The 21207-nt window shown below is 37.7% G+C and overlaps 1 protein-coding gene across 3 annotated transcripts in view; it reads right to left on the reverse strand.

The window, feature by feature from the left end:
* CTNNA3 (catenin alpha 3) overlaps positions 1–21207 on the reverse strand; it is a 409043-nt gene that overhangs the window by 71223 nt on the left and 316613 nt on the right. For all 3 annotated transcript variants that reach the window (XM_054382672.1, XM_054382674.1, XM_054382673.1), the window contains one exon: positions 73–224. In XM_054382672.1, the coding sequence (XP_054238647.1) occupies positions 73–224 (152 nt within the window). The remainder of the gene's footprint in view (positions 1–72; positions 225–21207) is intronic.

The raw sequence follows: 21207 nt of genomic DNA on the forward strand, positions 1-21207 counted from the left end.
GGTGCTGAACAAGACAAGCATTTCCTGAACTATCTTAGAAATGAAGAGTAAATGAATAAATAAAAAACTTACCCGAATCATCATGACTGAGCATCTAATGTTATGAATCGTATCATAGACCTTCTTAGAAATGTCCACAAACTGGTTATCATCAAATAGATGTACAGTGTTTTTGCTTAAGCTCTCCAATGCAATATTGACTTGACTAATAAACTCTGGAATCACTGTAAAAAAACAAAACGGAAACAAAATTCAGTGAGCATAAAAAAAGAATAAACTGTGATTTTTCTTTCTAGCCATTTGCCTCAAATTGATTAAAAGTTTAAGTTTTTAAAAAGAATATAAGTAATAACACAATCAGTTTTAAGTGGGAACATTTATAATGTTTATTACAGTGATAAAAATGAACTTGGTGTGCACTGGTGTACATTGTAAGTTGTGGATGGGCACATTGTGAGTTGGAGGGTGGTTACACAGCAGAGCAGTAAAGAAAGCTTTAGAAGGGAGGGGGCGAGGAAGCAGTTGTGAACATTTGTCAGTGATTTCAATAGTAATAGCACCCAAAGAATCAGGATTAATAACCTGGGCTCAAAGCTGTAACTACTAGTAAACAGACTCCTAGTATTTCTGAATCTGCTTTCAATCTAATTAGAGATAAAACTACCAAATGATTGATGCTTATTCAAATTCTCCAGTTGTAACCTAGACTTGCCAAGGCAGTTTACCTTGTCTGATTGAATCAAATTAATTTCAAATTTTGATCACTTGGACATTAACCTGCGCTTCATCCAGAACGTCCTGGCAATTTTCTTCAGGTGGTCCATGGCCTGATTTTGAAAGGTGACCTGGTACTATTGTATCTCTCTAGAACCTTTTTATCAATTTGAAGCAAAAGAAACAAAACACACAGAATAGAGAGTGAAGAGAAAATGCAGCCTGAAAACTCATCACATGCAGAAGGATCTCAAATAATTAGAAATCAAACTCATTTCCAACAACTCTTTTCATAGCACTTGGAAATTGAAGACACAGAAGAAATGGAAATCAAAGAGACAGAACCTCTGTAATATTCAATATGAATAACATACGTCTTGTGGAATAGACATTTTTTTCAGACAATGCATTGGTTTCAAATCTAAGTATAATAAGCTTTCCATCCCTTCCTCCGCAATTACATGCTCTGTAATTCCTAAATTCATAGCATGTGAAAGCAAAACTTACCAGTCCATTAGGTATGGATCATTCCACGTAAATTTTGAAAAAAAATTAATTTTTATTTGCTGGGTTTATTTTTTTTCTCAAGGAAAAATATAAGCAAATTTAGACTGTAAATCAGCCTTTCCTGAGAGGGATGGTGGGGAAAGGAGGAAGCTGTTTTGGAAAATAATAATAATGGTCAGGCTGAAAGTCCCCAAACTAATTTACAGATTTCACAACACCAAAAAAAACCCAGTTCTGCCCTCTTCTTGAAATTAATCTTATTTATTTTAAAATTTAGCATGTCTTCTCTAATTCCTATCTTGTTTTAAACTAGCACTGCTATTTGTCTTTACTCGTAGCCATGTCTTCTTGCACCCCCATAACTTTTACCACCCACAACTTTCACTTGATTTAGTTCTCTTCAACCCAAATCAACTGATGAGCCATGTTTGTAGTTCAGTCACTATCAGGGCCCAGCTCTTTATTCAGATCTTACCACATCTATACACCACAATCACATCAGGTAATACACAAAACCAGACTTTACTAATCACTTTATTCCAGTTAGCAACTCTATGCCTGTTATTTTTAATAACAAAATCATCAGAGCAATAGGTTTTCACCTTTGCAGAAGGACAGTGACAACAGGGGAAGACAGGAGTCATACCACTGGTACTTTTTTAATGAAGTTGTGTAAAGTGATTAACATCACTTCATCAGCAGTCAAGATAGTGTAGTATTGAAAAATCAAGTCTCCAGAGCTAGAAGGTCCATACATATGCAACACTCACCTAAAGTGTGTCTTAACAAAGTGGCTGTGACAAACATGGACAGATATGACCTTCTAGAACTGAAGAAATAATGTCTTGTTTTTAATTTTTAGCTGGGGAAAAAAACAAACAAACAAAGAAACAAAACACCAACAAACAAAAATCCAAAAATCCTAATAAAACCTCTGGTTTTTTTATTTGACAGAGAGGAAAAAAATCCCAAGAACTGTCTTCATAGAACATGAAAACCCAGATTACTTCTAGTTCACCATTCCTGTACTCAAGCACTGAAAATAAGACTGTTTGGTGCTCTGCCATCTCCGCAGGACAATCCCCAGGTCCTATCCCTTGTGCTTATGATACAAGCAGGGTGTGGCTCTACCTCTCAATTTAGAATGCTACAGGTTCTCATGGATGCCAAAAGAGAGCAGAAGTGGTGGATGGCTGAATGTACATATATGTGTTTATGTCAAGAAAAAGAATCTCTAGTAAATAATTTCACCTTCAATGAGAAACTCGCTGTACTGTGTGAATAGACTGCAAAAAAGTTCAAGAGCTACCACTAGAATGAAGACTGAAAACCTTTCAAAGGCAACTTTGAAATGGAAATGCAAGTACAGTGCATATCAATGAAGCACTCTATGGCAGATCTACAGATTACAGGTTCAGGCAGATTGCAGATCAACGCAGCTATGAATTGAACTTAAGTTCAATGATCTATCAACAAAGGGGAAGACTCTTTGTTAGGCAGTCATCCAGCCAGAGACATCTTCTGTGCTCAAATAAAAGAGCCGTATGACTGTTTGGTATGAGATATGAAATCACGAGCAGCCTTCTTAAAAACTGTCTTATCAATATACAAAATTATAGAATACTCAGAGTGAATAGCAAGTTTCAACTAATGACACACAGAATAAAATTCCCAGGATGTTAAGTACCTAAACTGAACCTCTAATACCAAAATACGCAACGACTGCAGAAGAATTTCATTAGAATGACAGAAGAAGGATGTTAGAAGAATGGGAATCTCCACCTTCCACAGGGAGCTGTAATTTCAACAACAAAAAGAAATAAAAGTGTACAAGAACAACCAAAGAAAAGGTTTTCCTCCTGAAGATGATAAAATCAGGGGCACTGACTTTTGATGAATTAAGATACTTACAGGAGAAAAAGCCCCATGAGAACTTCCCAAAGTCTACCAGGGGGACTTGAACACCTCCCCTATGAAGAGACTGAGATCCCTGGGGCTATTTAGTCTGGAGAAGAGAAGACTGAGAGGCAGGCAAATTAGAAGAGATGAGGGCGATCTAGACCTTTGCCAAATCACACATCTCAACCAAAGTCTAATACCTTCTTTCAGCACACTGTCTTTCTGCTGACTAAGCATTAAGTGGGAAAGAACAGCCATACTACAAATCTTGAAACCCACCCACTGGTTATGCAGTAATATCACAAAAAAAACAGAGTTTCAGGTCTTGATAATGACCTCAACTTGTTGCAAGACTTAAAATCACGCTCTCAACCAAGACACACAGCAAGTTGTGGCGCCAAAACTCATTGGGGAGTACTGTAGTTCAAGGCACAAAAAAATGCAGTCTTCTGTTATTGAGAAAGTAACTTCAAGGAAAATGAGTGCATTTTATGTTACCAAGGAAATGAACCCTTGCAGAAGTAGTTCATCTCAAGGTATAGATATGAAGAATGCAGGCTGAAGTGATCTTTTCTCCTATTTTCTTCTCTTCTTGCTTCTTTTCTCTTCATCAAAGACCTAGAAGGTCCACCCAACTCTGGTGAGCCTTTTTGAGCAGCAAAGTAAAAAATTACCTCATTTTCAGTAAGTATTCACATAATGTCTTTCAGTAAGTATTCACATTGTGTCTTTTAACATTGACTGACATTAAAAAAGAGAACAAATAATTTTGTGGATTTTTTTTTGTATGCTTTAAATCTCCAGACCAATATTACTGTCTGGGCTACAGTAGAATTGAATTTGCATTGCTATGTAACATATTTTAGTACCACACAGGTAACATAAGAAGGATATGACCCATACTAATACAGGATGACTTTGAAAACACTTCACACGTACAAAATGAATGAGAACTCAAAGAATCATAGGAATTACTGCCATTTACTTTCAATATGGAAATTACTTTTTTCCTGTCCCCACCACAATCACCTTCAAAAAAAGAGAAGTGTTTATGTGCCTTGACCACTACTATTTAAATACTAAAGACTGTTTAAATGTATATCTTATCTGTTAGAAGAAATTTCTTCACTGAAAGAGTTCTCAAAACAGGAATAGGCTGCCCAGGGAAATGGCTGAATCTCCATCCCTGGAGGCATTTCAAAGATGAGATGTGGTGCTAAGGGGCATAATACAGCACCAGACTTGGTAGTTTGAGAATGGTTGGACTCCATGATCTTAAAGCGCTTTTCCAACTGAAATGATTCTGTCATTCTATAATTCTATAGTTATGCTTAACTGTACCTATGAAAAAACCTTTTTAGATTGGAGGCCATTATTCACATATCAGGGTGCCACAGAGAAACAATTTAAAAGCACAGCATTTGCAGAAGAACAGTTGTGAAACATAAAAATAAAACCATAAACATATACAGAAGCTTTTAGAAAAAAATAATGTTGACAAGAAACTAAACTAATAACTCCTTAAAAACTGCTTAATGCCACAGTCTTACATTTCTCTTTCGAACTGTTGTATTGGGATCTTTATTTTGTTATTTATTGGTTTAGTTGAAACAAAACAAAACAAAGAAAAGTTTAGGGGGAAAAAGGCAGCAAAGCAACAATTACTCTTCTGTCAGGAAAGAAAAATAACCTTTTTTCTTGTCTTGTGAGGTAAGTCTGCTTGACTTTTCGTTTTCCTCTATGCTTATCAGTGTAACTTGAGTTTAATTTTTACTGTGTTTAGCACTGAGAAAGCCACGTAGCAAAGGAATAAATGCTTGAATTCTACCCTCTCAAGGATGCTTTTTTGATACTATATCCTAGAATTGTATGTTGTGTTAGACTGAACTTATCTTTAAGGTGTCCTTCATCTTTCATCAAGTTCATCTGAGTCTTCCTATGGCAGTATAAGCAGGGAGTTGTGGCAAGTCATGGGTATCTCAAGTATTTTATTATTCTCCCATCATCTGATTACCTAGCATGAAAGTTGGTGTGATGGGTATAGATAGATGGCTTTCAGAGGATTTAAATAGTTTTCCAGTTGCAGGAATTCAGCTAAACTAAAGTATAAGGAAAATATGGGTGAAAAGAGTAAGAACACAGTTATCATTTACATGCAGGGTAACACCAGGGTAAATAAGAAATCTAGTTAACAACCACACAGTTTTTATTCAGTACTGCTTTTTTTTTTTTTTCACTCTTTGAGACCAAATAACAGCTCGCACTTCTTGTGATTTAAAAATAAACATTCACCATTTTCTTTTGGAGGGGTATCTAATCATTTCAAGTAGTAAAAACATCGTACATTCCACTATATTTTATTACTAAGTATTATAGCCATTCTTAGTATCATTTCTATTCAAAGTGTTATACAAAGAACTAACACATACATGAAATAAAAACCAGCTAAGGCAACCATGCTGTCCAAGGCATATCGTCTGAAACATAGAGGGGGCTTCTGGCAGAGCTTGAGTTACACCACCTAAGGAGTATGTTTGAAAATATCCTCATTTATCCTCCTTTTAAACATACCCATGACAGTGATGCAACTTCCTACCTGAAAAACATAGTTATTTTCATGTGTACCAAAACAATTTACATACACATAAAGTGTTACTTTAAGACAGCAGATTTGACCCCTAGTCTCCACAGTTCTTGCACAGCCTGGCAAATGCACATAACACTGCAGTTGGGAACTAAGACAGCATCTACACTTAAACATCACGGTTCAAAACTTCACTAGTTGACTTAAAGGGATCTTTATACCCTCATCGCACAAATATCCAGAAAAACACAAAACTACAGAGAGGTATTTTTTGTTTTGTGGGGGTAGATGGATTTCTCTGTCTGGGGTTTTAAAGGCAGATCACAGAATTCCCAAGATTCTTTGAGATCATATAACCCAAGTACCTTTTTAACAGCTCTTTACCTCCTGCATTTCCCTGCCATGCTCAAGGACAGACTGACCATGAGATATCACATGAGAAAGACATTTTCCCCTAGGTCATATTGACAAAGAAAGTCAGACATTTTTTAAAATATTTTTTTGCATTGCTTAGCAGACAGCATGGACCATGTGGCCCTGTCTTATCTCATCAGCTCCCACCTGCTATTGCAGGGCCTTTATGTGCTGCGAAAACATCCACTCCTCCTGAACTCAGTTAGCAGCACAGAACAGTATGACCTTCTTTAACTGAAGTCACTAGGCTTAATTTAGAGGCATTTGCACTAAATTCTGTCTTGTGAAACACATAAGCTAAGATTAATAAATATCCTAACCCCACAAAAAAACCCAAACAAACAAAACCAAACAAAAACCCACAACAAACAAAACCCACCAGCAAACAAAAACCCCACCAGCAAACAAAAACCCCACCACAAACAAACCAGTACTAACAAGCCAGATGATTACTTTTCATAAATGAATCTTAAGAGATCACAGAGGCTTTGGCTTACCTTCAGTCACCTTTGAAGTCTCACTTCAAAACTAGTGAATTGAAGCTGTTGAAGACTTCTGGTTTTTGGTTGCCAAGTCAATTTTGAGATTGTTCAGTACTGCAGTCCAACTTGCTATGAAGGCCAGATAGCAGATAGGTGACATGCTAGTACTGGTAGGAAGGCAGCAGGACAAGGCAGATGGGGCAGGCATGCATCACTGCTGCAAATGTAAGCTGCATTTAGAGCTGTTTAAAAAAAACTGTGAATTGCATCCCCCATTTCTATGATAAGAATTTGTTAACACAGATTACTAACGAAATGCTTCTTCACTGGCTTTGTTATATCCAAGGCCAAAGCTACGCCAAGCAAGGACAGGGAGCCAACTTACACATCAGGCAATATCTGAAGGCTGCTGAACAAAAACTACTGAATTGGAAATGTCCTGATTAGGACCCAAGAAAAGTTGGAACAAACATTCAGAGGAAATGGAGGTCTTCCTATGGGGGAATCCTTCAATGTATGTAAGGAAGACTATTTAACAGAGAACAGCATTTCATCTAAAAGATGGGGAAGAGAAATTCTGAGTCAAAAAAACCCCAACAACCTCTGAAACTTGGTTGTTTCTGGTGAAAGAGCATTATTAACCTAAAGAGTGGTGTTAATTAGCAAAAACCCCAAACCAGACAGGCCTTATGACTACTATTACACACTCATTTTTCTTAATTTTACGTTTAGTGTGATAAAACATATTAAATCTGCAGCTGTAATAATATTCTTAACAACGTTTATAAAGGGATATTTTGTGGTAAGTAAAACTGCTTCAGTCTTTTAAAAAGACTGGTCTTTGAAAAGGTCATTTAGAAGATATTTAAAGTTATTTAAGTACTGAAAAAAGATGGAATTCACTTCATGCAAGAAATTCACTGTTGTAGTAAGAGAAATCTTGGAACAGGGAATACATTGTAACTCCATGTGCAGGACAACACCAGTTTTGGCTAAGATTTTACACATTAATGTTGACATGGTTACGCCACACCTTGAGTATTGTGTCCACTTCTGAGCCCCTCAATTCAAGAGAGATGTTGAGGTACTGAAATGTGTCCAGAGAAGGGCGACGAAGCTGGTGAGCGGCCTGGAACACAAACCCTATGAGGAGAGGCTGAGGGAGCTGGGGTTGTTTAGCCTGGAGAAGAGGAGGCTCAGGGGTGACCTCATTGCTGTTTACAGCTACTTGAAGGGAGGTTGTAGCCAGGTGGGGGGTGGTCTCTTCTCCCAGGCAACCAGCAGCAGAACAAGAGGACACAGTCTCAAGTTGTGCCAGGGGAGATATAGGCTGGATATTAGGAGGAAGTTCTTCACAGAGTGATTGCCCATTGGAATGGGCTGGCCAGGGAGGTGGTGGAGTCACCATCCCTGGAGATGTTCAAGAGGAGACTGGATGAGGCAGTTAGTGCCATGGTCTAGTTGATTGGATAGGGCTGGGTGATAGGTTGGACTGGATGATCTTGGAGGTCTCTTCCAACATGGTTGATTCTATGATTCTATGTGTCGTCACCTACTCTCTTATCAGAGAATACCAGAATGGCTTAGGTTGGAAAGGACCTTAAAGATCAACTACTCCAACCTCCCTGCCATGGGCAGGGACACCTCCCAGCTGGACTCGGCTGCCCAGGGCCTCATCCAACCTGGCCTTGAACACTCCCAGGGAGGAGGCATACACAGCCTCCCTGGGCAGCCTGTTCCAGAGACTCAGCAGCCTGGTACCCTTGTATTGAAGAACTTCTTCCTAAGATCCACTCTAAATCTGTTCTCTCTTAGCTTAAAACCATTCCCCATTTTCCTATTGCTAGACATCCTTATGAAAACTTCCTCTCCAGCCTTCCTGCAGGATCCCTGAAGGGGATACTGCCTGCAAACTGACAGTCTGCTTATTCCACGTGTACTGTTACATCCCAGAAATTACTCATTAGCATTACCCTGAGCTTGTAACTCCTAGTGTTCTTTAGTGCAACTTAGCCTTTCCTTGAAGACAATCCAAGCATCTTCAGAAGAATTCTCAAAGCATTCCAGCTTCATGCAATAAAAAGGAATTCCATGAAACAAATGGCTGCAGGGTCAGGTGGATTTGTTTGCAAATATACCTGCGGTAATATACCTGACTCTCTTCACGTAAACATCGCGGCTGTAAAAAACAACGTTGGTTTTGGGTTAGGTTTTTTTTTTTTAAAGAAGAAAATAATTCTGCGTTGTTTTTGTTTGTTACTTTTCATCTGACAGATTACAATTTTTGGGTCTTAGAAGCCTCTTTTAATTTACTTTCTTGAGTATGAGCCCGACAGTTTCTCTACCATTTTAAATTCTCTACTTCTACTTGGCTGCACACACAGTATGTACACAGATAAACAATCTCCTATCTATTGAGGTAAATCTATTATCTATTGAGGTAAAAAACAAATTAATATTTGAGAGAGATTACAAACCACTTTGTCTTATGGCTTGTAATTGGAAAGAAACAAAAAGAAGCCTGTTATAAATCAGTGGGAAGAGAATTAGCAGTCCAAAGAACCTAGGATAATCTGGAGGGATGTTAACCCTTTTAGTAACTTGGTTACTAGTAACTTGCTATCATTGTGATAGTGAGCCACTCACACTCATTTTTCAATACTTTTATGTCAGGATAGACAAAGCACTCTCTGATTTTCAATACCTAGTATGTGATTTAATTTCCAATTTAAAACTTTTTTAGTAGGTGCAATGTGGCAAAGGACTGCTTTCATTTAGAGGATCAGGAAAACTGTTAATTCAATTAAAACATGTAGAAGTAGTGAGGAAAGCTATCTAGAACAGTAAAATCAATGGAGAAAGACTAAGTATCTGTTAGTAAATGTCTCTAAGTATCTCTGAGCTCTACTTAGTAAAGAATTACAGAAAATCAACTTTATTTTTATTTGCAAAGTTATATTCTTATTCTATCATTTCCCCCAAAACACAGTCTATGCTGCGCAAACATACTGACTTAGATGGCAAAAGGTACACAGATTTTAGTAAAATTTATAATTGTTTTTTACAAACATGCTTCTGGAAAATGCAGGGAGGGGAAGCAAAGAAAACCAGTTAAGGTAGGTCTTCAGGTAATGCAAATCTCAGCTATTATGCCTATGAGACAATATTACATCCACTGAAGTGCACAGATACATGGCAATTGATCCTGGGAAAGAGACTTTCCAGAAGAAACTAAATTGCTGTAAGATCATTTACGAATGTCAGATGCATGGCTCTCACTTGTTTTTGTAGAGCAAAGCAATGTTCATTGTAAGTAGGAGTCTATTCACCTGTGCAGTCTTTCTGTATGTTCTTGTGTAAAGGCCACTTTGTGCTAAGACTCTGCCTTTCCCTGAACAATAGTGCAAAGAGCTAAATGCAGCTCCTACTCCCAAAAATGGATCATTAACATTGTCTCCAAAATTAAATAAAAATGTACAAAGAACCAGGAGCATACTGGCATGTCTACCATGCCTATTTGTCCCAGCTCCTCAAAGGGAGGTTGAGGGAAAGCACAGACACAGGAAGCCTTACACAAGACACACTGGTAATATTTGGACAGATCTCATGCTGCAATGTCCAAATGTCTCAGCCGTGAAAGTGGGGATCTGTAATTCACTGCAAGTGCTCTGAACATGCTAACTGAAGGGGAATGGCTGATACATTAAAGTAGAAACGGGGGAAAAAGTGCCACAGTGCAAGAGCCAAACGCTTGCCATGGATTAAAAAATGAAAGTGATACAAAAGAAATTTAAAGTACAAGGTGTCTCCTCAAGCAGTGAGGAGAAGTGAAGCACATACGGTGCTTCAACAGACAGCCAGGGGTGAAGACTATTATTCATAGACAGTTTCAGACTCACATTCCTTTAAGAGCTACCTAGGCATGGCAAGAGTAGATATTCTTCACTCCCTTAATGCCTTCAGCACAGATCAATGGACATACATACTTCTGCTGATACAATAAATGTCATGGAGGTTAATAAAAATGCTGTAGTTAATACAGACATTTCAAAAAGGACAAAACTAGACCTGCTCTTGTCATGCTGAGTAAACATCTTCAAGACTGCTGTAGTCTCCAGACAGACAGCTGGAGAAAACTAGGCAACATTACGTTTAGGTAAGACATGGTAAAAAATACAGCTCCTTCTCAAATGGGAAACAGAGCCTTCCACTGGACTCAACAAGGATAGCATAGGGCAACTTGTTTTCTGTGTCACCCTTAGTCTTGACACTCTCCCAGGGTCTCTGGAAACATTCTAAATGGCTGTAGCAATATAAAGAGAGCAGAAACCAGAAAAGGATTTAGCATTTGTTACCTTATATAAATGCACTGGTAGTACATCTTCCAAAACAGTTACCTTTACTTTTACTTCTACCTTTTAAGGAAAACAACAGAGCAGAGCTCGAAGGTGGCCTATGAAAGGCTCTTAACAACTGAAAGTAATTACTTGAACAGGACCAAGCGCTTGTAGAGCACAGGAGAATCTACCCTAAGGTACTCAGTGTAGGACATTTTTTACTGAGCAATGCTTATTGCATGGGAGTCCTAGCAATTAGAAATAAGTTACACTCTTAAAAACAGGAAAGCTTTTTTTCACACAATGACAACGAACCCTTGTTTCTACATTTTGCCATAAATCTACAGAAAAAGAGCAGAAAACCAAATTGCATCCTTTTGGAAAGAAACAAGCCTGTGGTGCATGCATCAGTCTTCTGTAGGCTTTGCTTACTAATCATTATAATACTTCTAACGAACTTATTAGCACAAGGATTTGGTTCTAGACTCCTTTATGTCAGGATGACATGTGCCAATTGCTGCACCAAAGCACCACATTTCTTTTATAAGATGAAAGGTTTGCACTGCATTCTGGTCCCAGTCACTGCACAACACCTTGCTCACAGGAAGGAACACCAAATGAATGTTTGAATCTAAGCATATTTCTCTGGCCATGCAGGAATGCTTTCAGACTGGGCTGTTGGCACTCATTATACTGTCAAGCGCTTCTCGTATTACATTAATTCCTCCATAATAGAAATCTTGCCTTAGCCAATCAGCTACCAGAAACATTAAAAAGTGTATTTATCTGAGACCTCACAATCAAGTAGTGACTAGCTATATTAGCAACATTTGTGGATATTAGGTCTAATGCTAGTACTATCAGCAGGAAGAAGTTATTTAGGTAAAAAAAGTTCTGTACAATAACCTAGAGAAATAGTGAGAATGATTAATTATAACAGGTACTGACTGTTCTGCACATAGAGTCAGGGTCAACTCCAATAGCCTGCTCACAGACAAGAACATGACTGCCAGTTAGATTGCCTGTTATTTTCAGTTCTATGTAAAGAGTGTGGAAAGGCTGAAGAAGTTCCAGAAGAATGTTTTTGCTCATCTGGTTTATAAGTTAAAAAGGCTGATTACAAAAATACTTCTTCCAACATGCAACACAGAAAGAATAATTTTCCTCCAAGACTCAGAATTACAGACTTTAATATAGATGCAAAGCAACTGAATAAAACTATAATGAGTAAAATTAGTATTGCTTCTAATTCCATGAAGACATGACCCTTAAAGATGTTCTTATGTAAAGGTGCTTGCCTTGTTTGTAATATATAAGCAAGACAGGTTAAAAAGTTGAGTAAAAGATAACTATGATGTTATTTAGAATAAATCTGCAGCACTGCTGAAAATCTTAAGTCTGCTGAAAATATTAAGTCTTGGAAAAGAAAAAAAAATCCAAATAGTTTTAAAAGAACACACTAGAGGAAACACTTTGAAAAAGAGAGTACTATTAGACTTTAAATGTGTATCTGCCTCTCTGGAAAAGTATGAATTCCTGTCAATATCACAGTAACACAGAACATTAGAGGTTGGAAGGGACCTCCAGAGATCACTGGGTGCAACTCCCCTGCCAAAGCAGGAGAGATTGCATCCATTTGCAATGTTGCTGTGCCTCACCTCCATTTAATACATGACACTTCGTACAAGAAACCTGCCTTAGCATTCTGAGAAATCTGTAGATTCAGAATGAGGTATCTGCAACCCATTCACACTAATAATCCTTTCCAAATAGTAACACTACTACATTTTTAACAGCAAGTTACTAAGGAAGAGAAGGAACTCTTCTCTAAGAAATTGAGATTGCTACTGCTGAGTATGAATGCATTAAAACACTTAATGCACTTTAATGAACACATTAAAACACTTAATTACCCAGAAAAGAGGACTCTGACACAAATATAGCCGGTGTCTAACTTGAGAAAAACACAGTCTGAAAATGACTTCTACATATATTCTGGGTCAGTTTCCTTCTTAAAAATAAGACTAACACTATATCAGGTCAGCCATAGTTTTGTCTAGCTAAGTCTGGAAAACCTCCAAGGCCAGAAATTTCATTGCATCCCTAGCCTAGTGTCTGCTTCACACTATTTCCTGAAATCTAGCCTCCCCTTCCTAAGGAAAAAAAAAAAAAAAAGTTTATCAAATGAAAGGGCCCCAAGAAATCCAAGAACAATAAAAACACATGTATTACTTGCAGCCATCTTCTACAACAGATCACTATAGAATTCTGGCTTTAAACCTAAAAGTCAGTTTCAGGAAACTAGTTTAAGCATCCCTCAGCACCAAAAGTAAAGTTCCTGGGAATGCTAACTTGCAGCATCGAGTCAGGAAAAAGCATAAGTTGCTCCAGATCAAAACCAAATCAAATCAAGCAAAATAAGCTGTTGAAACATTTATGGGTTCTCCCAAACATCATTGTTGATGAGGGGTGTTAAACTTTTGCCTCTCTAACCTAGCTGTCAAGCTGTCATGAATACTCCATGAGAGAAGCATGCCTGCTGCTTTACATTTCTTTGGTAGAATGAAAATTTTGGTAATGATTTTTTTGCAAAATGCCCAAGGTACACACCTTCTAATCTGCTGACTGAAGCAGCCCACCTTTTCATTTTTAATTCCTGACAGCAATCATAGAGGAGTATGAGTTATGGACAGTTGTATATTCCTGCACGAAACTCCATGATGACTATTTAAAAACTGATGGATGTATTACTGACATTTTGTCTGCTATATACTGAATCATTCCAAAACTGTTTTAGTTCCATCTGTTTCATAGCACCGGGTTAAGGGAGGAGATGATCTAGTGTCCTCATTAACTTTGAGTCAAAACAACACCCACAAAACTTGCTTCAGAGATGACCTTCTAAGGTGTTGGAAGTGATGAGAAAACCAGAATCTGATCCCCAGAAAGCAAGAAATGCTATTTACAGAAATATTTATTCAGCATGCAATGAATTTAATGGCATTTCTCCAAATACTGCCATGAACAGTAGTGCTGAGACATTTACGGAGATCTGAGGTGAACAAAGTAACCACAAGATATCATTTATAATTTCAGCAAGACTCAATTTTACTATGTTAATAAATTTATAATCCATACATGCACACACAAGCATACATAAATGCTACTGAGTTATGCACACACTCTCCCCATCAACTGGAACACCTCTACTATGAGAACAGGTTGAGAGCTGGGTTTGTTCAGCCTACAGAAGACTCAGGATGGAGGTGGGGTGGGGTGTGTGGTGCCTGTGACTTTAGAGCTGCCTTCCAGTACCTGAAAGGGGCTACAGGAGGGACTTTTCATAAGGGTGTCTATCAGTAGCACAAAGGAGAATGGTTTTAAACTGAAAGAGAGCAGATTTACGGTGGATCTTAGAAATAAATTCTTCAGTACAAGGGTACCATGCTGGTGAGTCTCTGGAATAGGCTGCCCAGGGAGGCTGTGTATGCCTCCTCCCTGGGAGTGTTCAAGGCCAGGTTGGATGAGGCCCTGGGCAGCCGAGTCTAGCTGGGAGGTGTCCCTGCCCATGGCAGGGAGGTTGGAGTAGTTGATCTCTAAGGTCCCTTCCAACCTAAGCCATTCCATGATTCTATAATCTGTTGCATCATTTACAAAACTAGCAGTTCATAGTTACTAAGGATGGAACCACAGAGAGCCAAGGGCATTTTTGGCAGAAAGGAAGGTGTGTGAAACATGGAAAATTTTAAGCAGAGCAGAGAATGATTAGCTGTATATGTCTGGAAATATTATTGGGGACAGACCATGTAATTTTATGATTATGACATAGCATATTATGACAACTATGAATTTTATTATACAACACTAAAAAAATATATTCCACACAAAAATGAAAACCATGAAAAGCTTTTTGCAGTCAGGTTAGAAAACTACAACAAATAATAGCTAAGAAAAACCTAGAGGGATCTAAAGCTGAAAAACTTTAGACAATTCTTCATGTGTAAGGATATCTTTAATGAGACTGGATTCATCCTGAAGAGTTAAAGTGCTCATAATCTATGGAATACAGAATTAACTCTTAAGAACCACTGATTTGTGAAATAAAATGAAATAAAAATACAGGAAAATAAAGTACACAGTCCTACTTAGGACACAGATCATGTTCTGGAATATAAATATTACAAACCCAAATGGTTATAGAAGAACTAAAAACATTTTAAGTTTGTAGTAAAAAAAAAAAAAATAGAGTAGGTATGTCTAACTGGCTCCAAGATGCACGAGAAAAAAAAAAACAAAGCTGCTAGGCTAAGAACTAAAATGTTCCTATTTCGAAGTTTTTTTGAAACAGATAAAAACTTTGACTGCTGCAATGCAGACGTCATCTCCAAATGCACTATGCTGTTCTAAAAGACAACAGGACAAGAGGATTCTTTGAATGTTTAATGGCCACAGAAATAATTGTTAAACTGATGTCTGAGACACAGGAGGTTACAGCATACTTATCATATGACAGCAATGTCAGGGTTTACAGGTGCAAGACCACAAGAAAAGCTTTATGACAACAGTAATGGAAAAACCACTGCCACAGAGGCTATGGAAAAGACATTCAAAATCACTGAGAAGGCTGCAGAGCTGGAAATGAAAGGCAGACTACAGAACTGTAAATGAAAGATCCCTAACGTTACAGAGTTGAAGGCACTTAAGACCCTGTGCAAGAAAGTTACAGGTGAAATTAAGGTAATTGTTTTGATATGGGCACACAGATAAAAATGGTTCAAATTAGAGGATCTGCTTCAGTTCAAAATACGTTGTGCAAAGAGCAGTACTAGTTCACTCATTTTGTTATTGAATTAAGGAAGACTGTCACTGTAAATGGACTCCAGTGAGCAAGACCAGGACAGCGATTCTTAATATCTAAAGAAGAAAAATGTATTAAAAGAGATAGATAAAGGTTACATACACATTGAAAAGTGATAAGTCATTTTTTAAACTAGCCTAAGGTGAGGAGAAGCAGGGCAGATTTATCATGAAGTGTCACATATGATGAATGCAGAAGGGCAATTCTAAAAAAACCCCAACCAACCAACAAGACAACAAAAAACCCAACCAACCAAAAAAACAATAAACCCAACAAACAAACAAAAACCTCAAATACACACACTCCCCTTCCTCTCCTCCCCCCCAAATAACCAAACAAATGAAAAAAATAAACCAAAATTGTGTCCTGGAACACACACAGATGCAGATTTATTATACTGACGGAAGGGAAACACCAATCACTCACCACATCCTCATTCTCACTTGCCCTACAGGAATAACCAATTATTCCTGTATAAATAAACCAATTATTTTATTAAAGCCTAGTGGAAATTCAAAAACCAAAGACTCTCTCCCCTCTTCACATGTAACTAGCTGGAGCAAGAGCATGCATGCCAAATCCACGCTAGTAACAGAAATAAATCCAGGAAAATGATCTAACAACCAAAAAAACAAAAACCCCCACCAACTAACAGGAAGACTGTAAATTATTCACTTAGCAAAACCCACAAATTTATTTTATTTTAATACTTTTTTTTTTTAATGCTACCTTTACTAACTTCTGTCTTGATAAGGAGGAAAGGTTTCTGGAGACTGTGTCGAAGGACACAGGCAGTCTGGACAGGCACTTTGAAGCTTTTACAAAACAAAGACTGTGGGAACAGTGCACTGGAGAAGAGTTTCTGCCCACCACCCTGGACGATCACTAACTGAAAGAGCATTTTAAAGCAAGCAAATGTGTAAAGGCATCTTACCTCCCACATGGTGTTTACAATTACTGTTATTAAGAGTGAAGGAGTGCTATTCTTTGAGCTACAGAAAATTATTTAAAAAAAAAAAGCTTGGCAGAAAAAAATGGCATTAGGTTCAGAGTAATTTTTTTTTATCATCTGGAACCCATGCAAAAAAAAAGTGATGACATTTCTTCCTATTTTTCTCAACATTCTTCACACCTGAAGCAAATCTCACAGTTTTTAAAGCTAACATTTTTAACATAGTTTCACTGAAGAATTGGAAGAGAGCTTTAAGGGAAAGAAAAGCTAGCTGCAGACTTAACCAAATTAAGGTTATTGACTTTGCAGCTGAGTAAAAGCCACAAGAATGAGATGTTATTGCTTAAGTTACAGCCTTACAATCATTATGTAATTATAAACAAAAAAAAATGTTTTAGGCTAAGTCCTGCAAATACCCTCAGCATTTTTGTTAGTCAATTTCAGTTTTCTCTTAGCTCTGAAAATACTTCTTTGTTGAATAGTTTCTTACAATTTCTTAAGTTCAGCAATTCCATAAGCTTGCAGAGGCGAGTCTCACTTCAGTTTTTCTATGATGTTCTGGGGATTTTTTAAATTTATTTTAAGGATTTTACAGTGAAAAGACACTCTGCTTTTGCAGTCTCTGGCCTTCACAAGCAAAGGTAAAACCTTCTGAATACTAAACAGACTCAAATAGCAATTATTAACTTTAATTCTCATTTGGAGGGTGATGAATGATAAGTGGAAAGTGTTTTTTCATTAAAAATCCTTGTCCTTTGAAATTAATGATTTTTCTTTCTTTTTTTTTTTTGCATGCACCACAGAATAAGTGAAATTCACCCACCTAATTTTCTCTACCTCCAAATACATCAACTAGCGTAAAGCTAGTCATATCAGTATCTTTTATGCTGCAAGAAGTGGTACAAAGCTTCAACGACTAGTTCATGCTATCTAATCTGAGTATGTATCTTAGTATCATAGAATCATAGAATGGCTTAGGTTGGAAGGGACCTCAGAGATCATCTACTCCAACCTCCCTGCCATGGGCAGGGGCACTGCTCAACCAGATTCGGCTGCTCAAGGCCTCAGGATAAGTTAGTGAAGTCTCTGAAGGTACTTCTCTCTCCCTATTTTGATGTAGATGGCAGAGCAAAGAAGACAAAGTACCAAATGTCAGAGTGGGTAGGAGAAAACAGACCATAAGGTCTTCTTATGTTTCCTCCTTGGTGGGCGTCTTTTGGGTGAGAGAGAAAAGAGACAATCCCTACGCAAAAGGCTCAGAGGACAAAGGAAACTGTTGGTCATTTTGCACAAGCTGTTGCAATAAGCCTGCAAACTGCATTTGAAAAAGGCAAGTGAAGTCTCCAGGAAAATGCAAAGCTGTTAAGCTTGTGCACATCAGCGTGTAAGAAATGGAAAAGCTAAATAAAAAGGAGAAGATGTAAGGAAGCTTGTATCAGATAACTGTCTTCACTTGGTTTTCATTCTGATCAACTTCATTACTATCCCTATGTGGATTACAAAATATTTCATAATTCTGGTTGTAAGAAGCAGTGGACCTTGCCTTACTGTACTTTAATTAGCACTTTCATGGACTCAAAACTCCAGTGATTCAGAGAAAGACACTTCCACTAGTTCCTTAAAACACTTAAAACACTTGCCAACTTTGTCTCCAGCATTTTTCCTTGCTTTTTTCCATGTTCATTAGATGTAAACAGAGGATTCATATATGTGAGTACACACAAATATATGTTATTATATTTAGACATGAAAGCAAAAGCAGCAGACAAAATTTACCATGACTACAGGCTTTTTACTGTATCAACAGATATATGCCATAATATAAATTGTTTACTTAAATTTAACTGCTGCAGATTCTGGCAGGCAGTAAAATAAGAATATACTTCAATGTTTAAAAACACAGTACATGGTTTTCTTTTAGTTCTGAAGTGCAAATTCCTTAGGATTTTCTAGACAGTGTTTCTAAAGGTTTCATTTTGCTTCCATGCTACAGCACATTAACCCTATTCGAGTGCAAGGAGCTGTGTATTTTGATCAACAGTGCCACACAGTACAAATGACAGAGGTACCAGTAGTAACATTTTTAGTCTTAACCACACCAGAACACAGCCTGAAGCTCTACTGCCCTTGCTCTTGTAAAATCAAGATAGGAAATGCTGTTTTAAACAATTGCCTGCACTGACCACATAATTAGAAACACTTTTCTCCATTGGTTCATAAAGGTTTTACACAGATCCCGAGGCACGCGTTTCCATGGCATGATTCTCAGTGCTGCCTTCCAGTCATCTGGAGTAGGGATTTGGCCACAATGCTTTGCAGCTCTCTTTCCTACCCACATACCCACATGCCTTCCCACAGAAACCTGAGAACAAGATGGGACATGCTCTGTTTCCATCTGATTGTGATGTACAATCAAGACACAGTCAGAATGGTACTTACTCAGACCAGGTACTGGGAATAACTCCTGCACTTCACGATTAGCTGTAGCCTCATGAACTTACTATCACAGAAGATCTCTGTACTGGCAGCACATAATCTTTTAGCTTGGAAAATACCTTTAGTATCACCAATTTCAGTTGTAACTATCCTACCAGATCATATACTCCCTTCCTGCAGTCTTCTGCTTCATGCTTTTCAAACTGACCCTATGGACAGCAGTCTCCTCTATTATGGGACCCTAACATATGTCTAAAGTATAGTTTCATCCCATGACACAAAGCATGTCAGTGTTTTGTAACAGAATTATGCATGACCACATAATACAATGTCACAGTGTATACACAGAGCATGAGTCAAGGCTGCAAACACAATTTCAGTTCTGTTATTCTCTAACTTTTAAGAACTTGAGACTGCAATGTAAATGGGGCCCTTACAAAGCCTTGTTCTCAGTTTGCTGAAGGTTTATCCTCTTGTTGGAGCAAAGGGAAGCAGTAAAATGGAGAAGTGGCATAATGTAACCCTGAGAAAGGAGTTATGTTCATCTCATGTTACTTCATCTCATCATGCTGCAGAAATCCCCTTGGCTGTCAGGAGCTTCCATCTAAAAAGGACTACACGACCTGAGCTAAGAAATTAAGCAACAGTTTTTAATACTCATTGTACAGCAGTATTATGGTATTATTGTTGAATAGCTCACTTTACCATCTCAGATATGTCTGATGTCTTCCAGCTGAAGAGGCGGCATTTCATCTTATGCTCTTCTCTTGAACATACTATAACACAGAGAATTTACCTCTCTTATCATTAACTACTTCAACATACATGCTACAATTTAACCTCAGCTTCTCTTTTAACAGCAAAGATATCTCTTTTTCTTTATGCCTGATTTCTCCATTCCTTTATCTCCTATTTGTATCCTTCCCATTTCTGGCTTCTGTTCTCTCTCTCTTTTTTTGTTTTATTTCTCTGCAATTTCTGTAACTCTATTTTCACTAACTCTATGATGTGTTTGCTGGAATTTCTCTTCAGTAGCACATTACCCTTTCACTGGGCATAAGGGATGCACTTCACTGCCAGGGGTTACTCATGTAAGCTAACTTGGGAACAAATGGCAGCATAAAAACAGTTCTCTGCTTGAGAAACAAAATGATGAAGCAGCCAAAAATGTTTGCATGATTTGACGTCTGGTCATTGCAAATCACATAAACACAGACAGGAATGAAAAGTGTATGTTTCTTTTTTCCACTCCTGTTGAATTATGTAAAGACAGTGGATTCTTAGGTTTGAAGTACTGCAAAAACATTTGATATGATGCCATGCTTTATGTCCCTTGATACTGGCAAACATTCCAACCAAAACCAGTTTTATATCTTCCTGTCTTTTCTAGGTAGACAGATTTAGGTACATTATATATTACTGTCAAAGCAAGGCAACAGAACAGAAATCAGTGTCAACTCCTAATGTGTTTAAACACATTTTCAAAAAAAAGAAGGGCTCCGCTTTTACATGGGAATCAAACTATGTCTTCCTGTGAGTGCTGTTTCCCGTGGCACTTGTCACAGTACTTGCAGAAGTTATGAAAAAAAAAAAAGAAAATAAGTAATGGAAGTAATGTTGAAAGTTCTCAGATTTTTTCATCAAAATGTCAGAAAAGAAGATAAATCCAGGCAAGTTATTTAAACTCTTTTCACTGTTATGTCTGTTATGCCACTTCATCGCCATGTGAGTTTACTCTTGTTCACATAAAGACAGTTCTGTCATGGCCATATTTGAACTGATTAAGAAAGCTGAAACAAAATTCTTCTCTTTTCTCTCAGTAAAATAAAGTAAATATCAGTCAAATATAAGACAGTAGAAATTTGTTTAGACTGACAGCTAGGATTTAGACTTCTGAGTTCATGAAGGTGAATCCTGTATTAGAGAATTTTTCAGACTTGCCAGAAAGTTTCTTAATAGCAATTTTTTCACTGCCCAACTATTAGATTTGCAACCACTGAATACATAGAAGTCCTGGGAGCTCC

Source organism: Indicator indicator, chromosome 7 (assembly GCF_027791375.1).
Source record: "Indicator indicator isolate 239-I01 chromosome 7, UM_Iind_1.1, whole genome shotgun sequence".
NCBI classification, from domain to species: Eukaryota; Metazoa; Chordata; class Aves; order Piciformes; family Indicatoridae; genus Indicator; species Indicator indicator.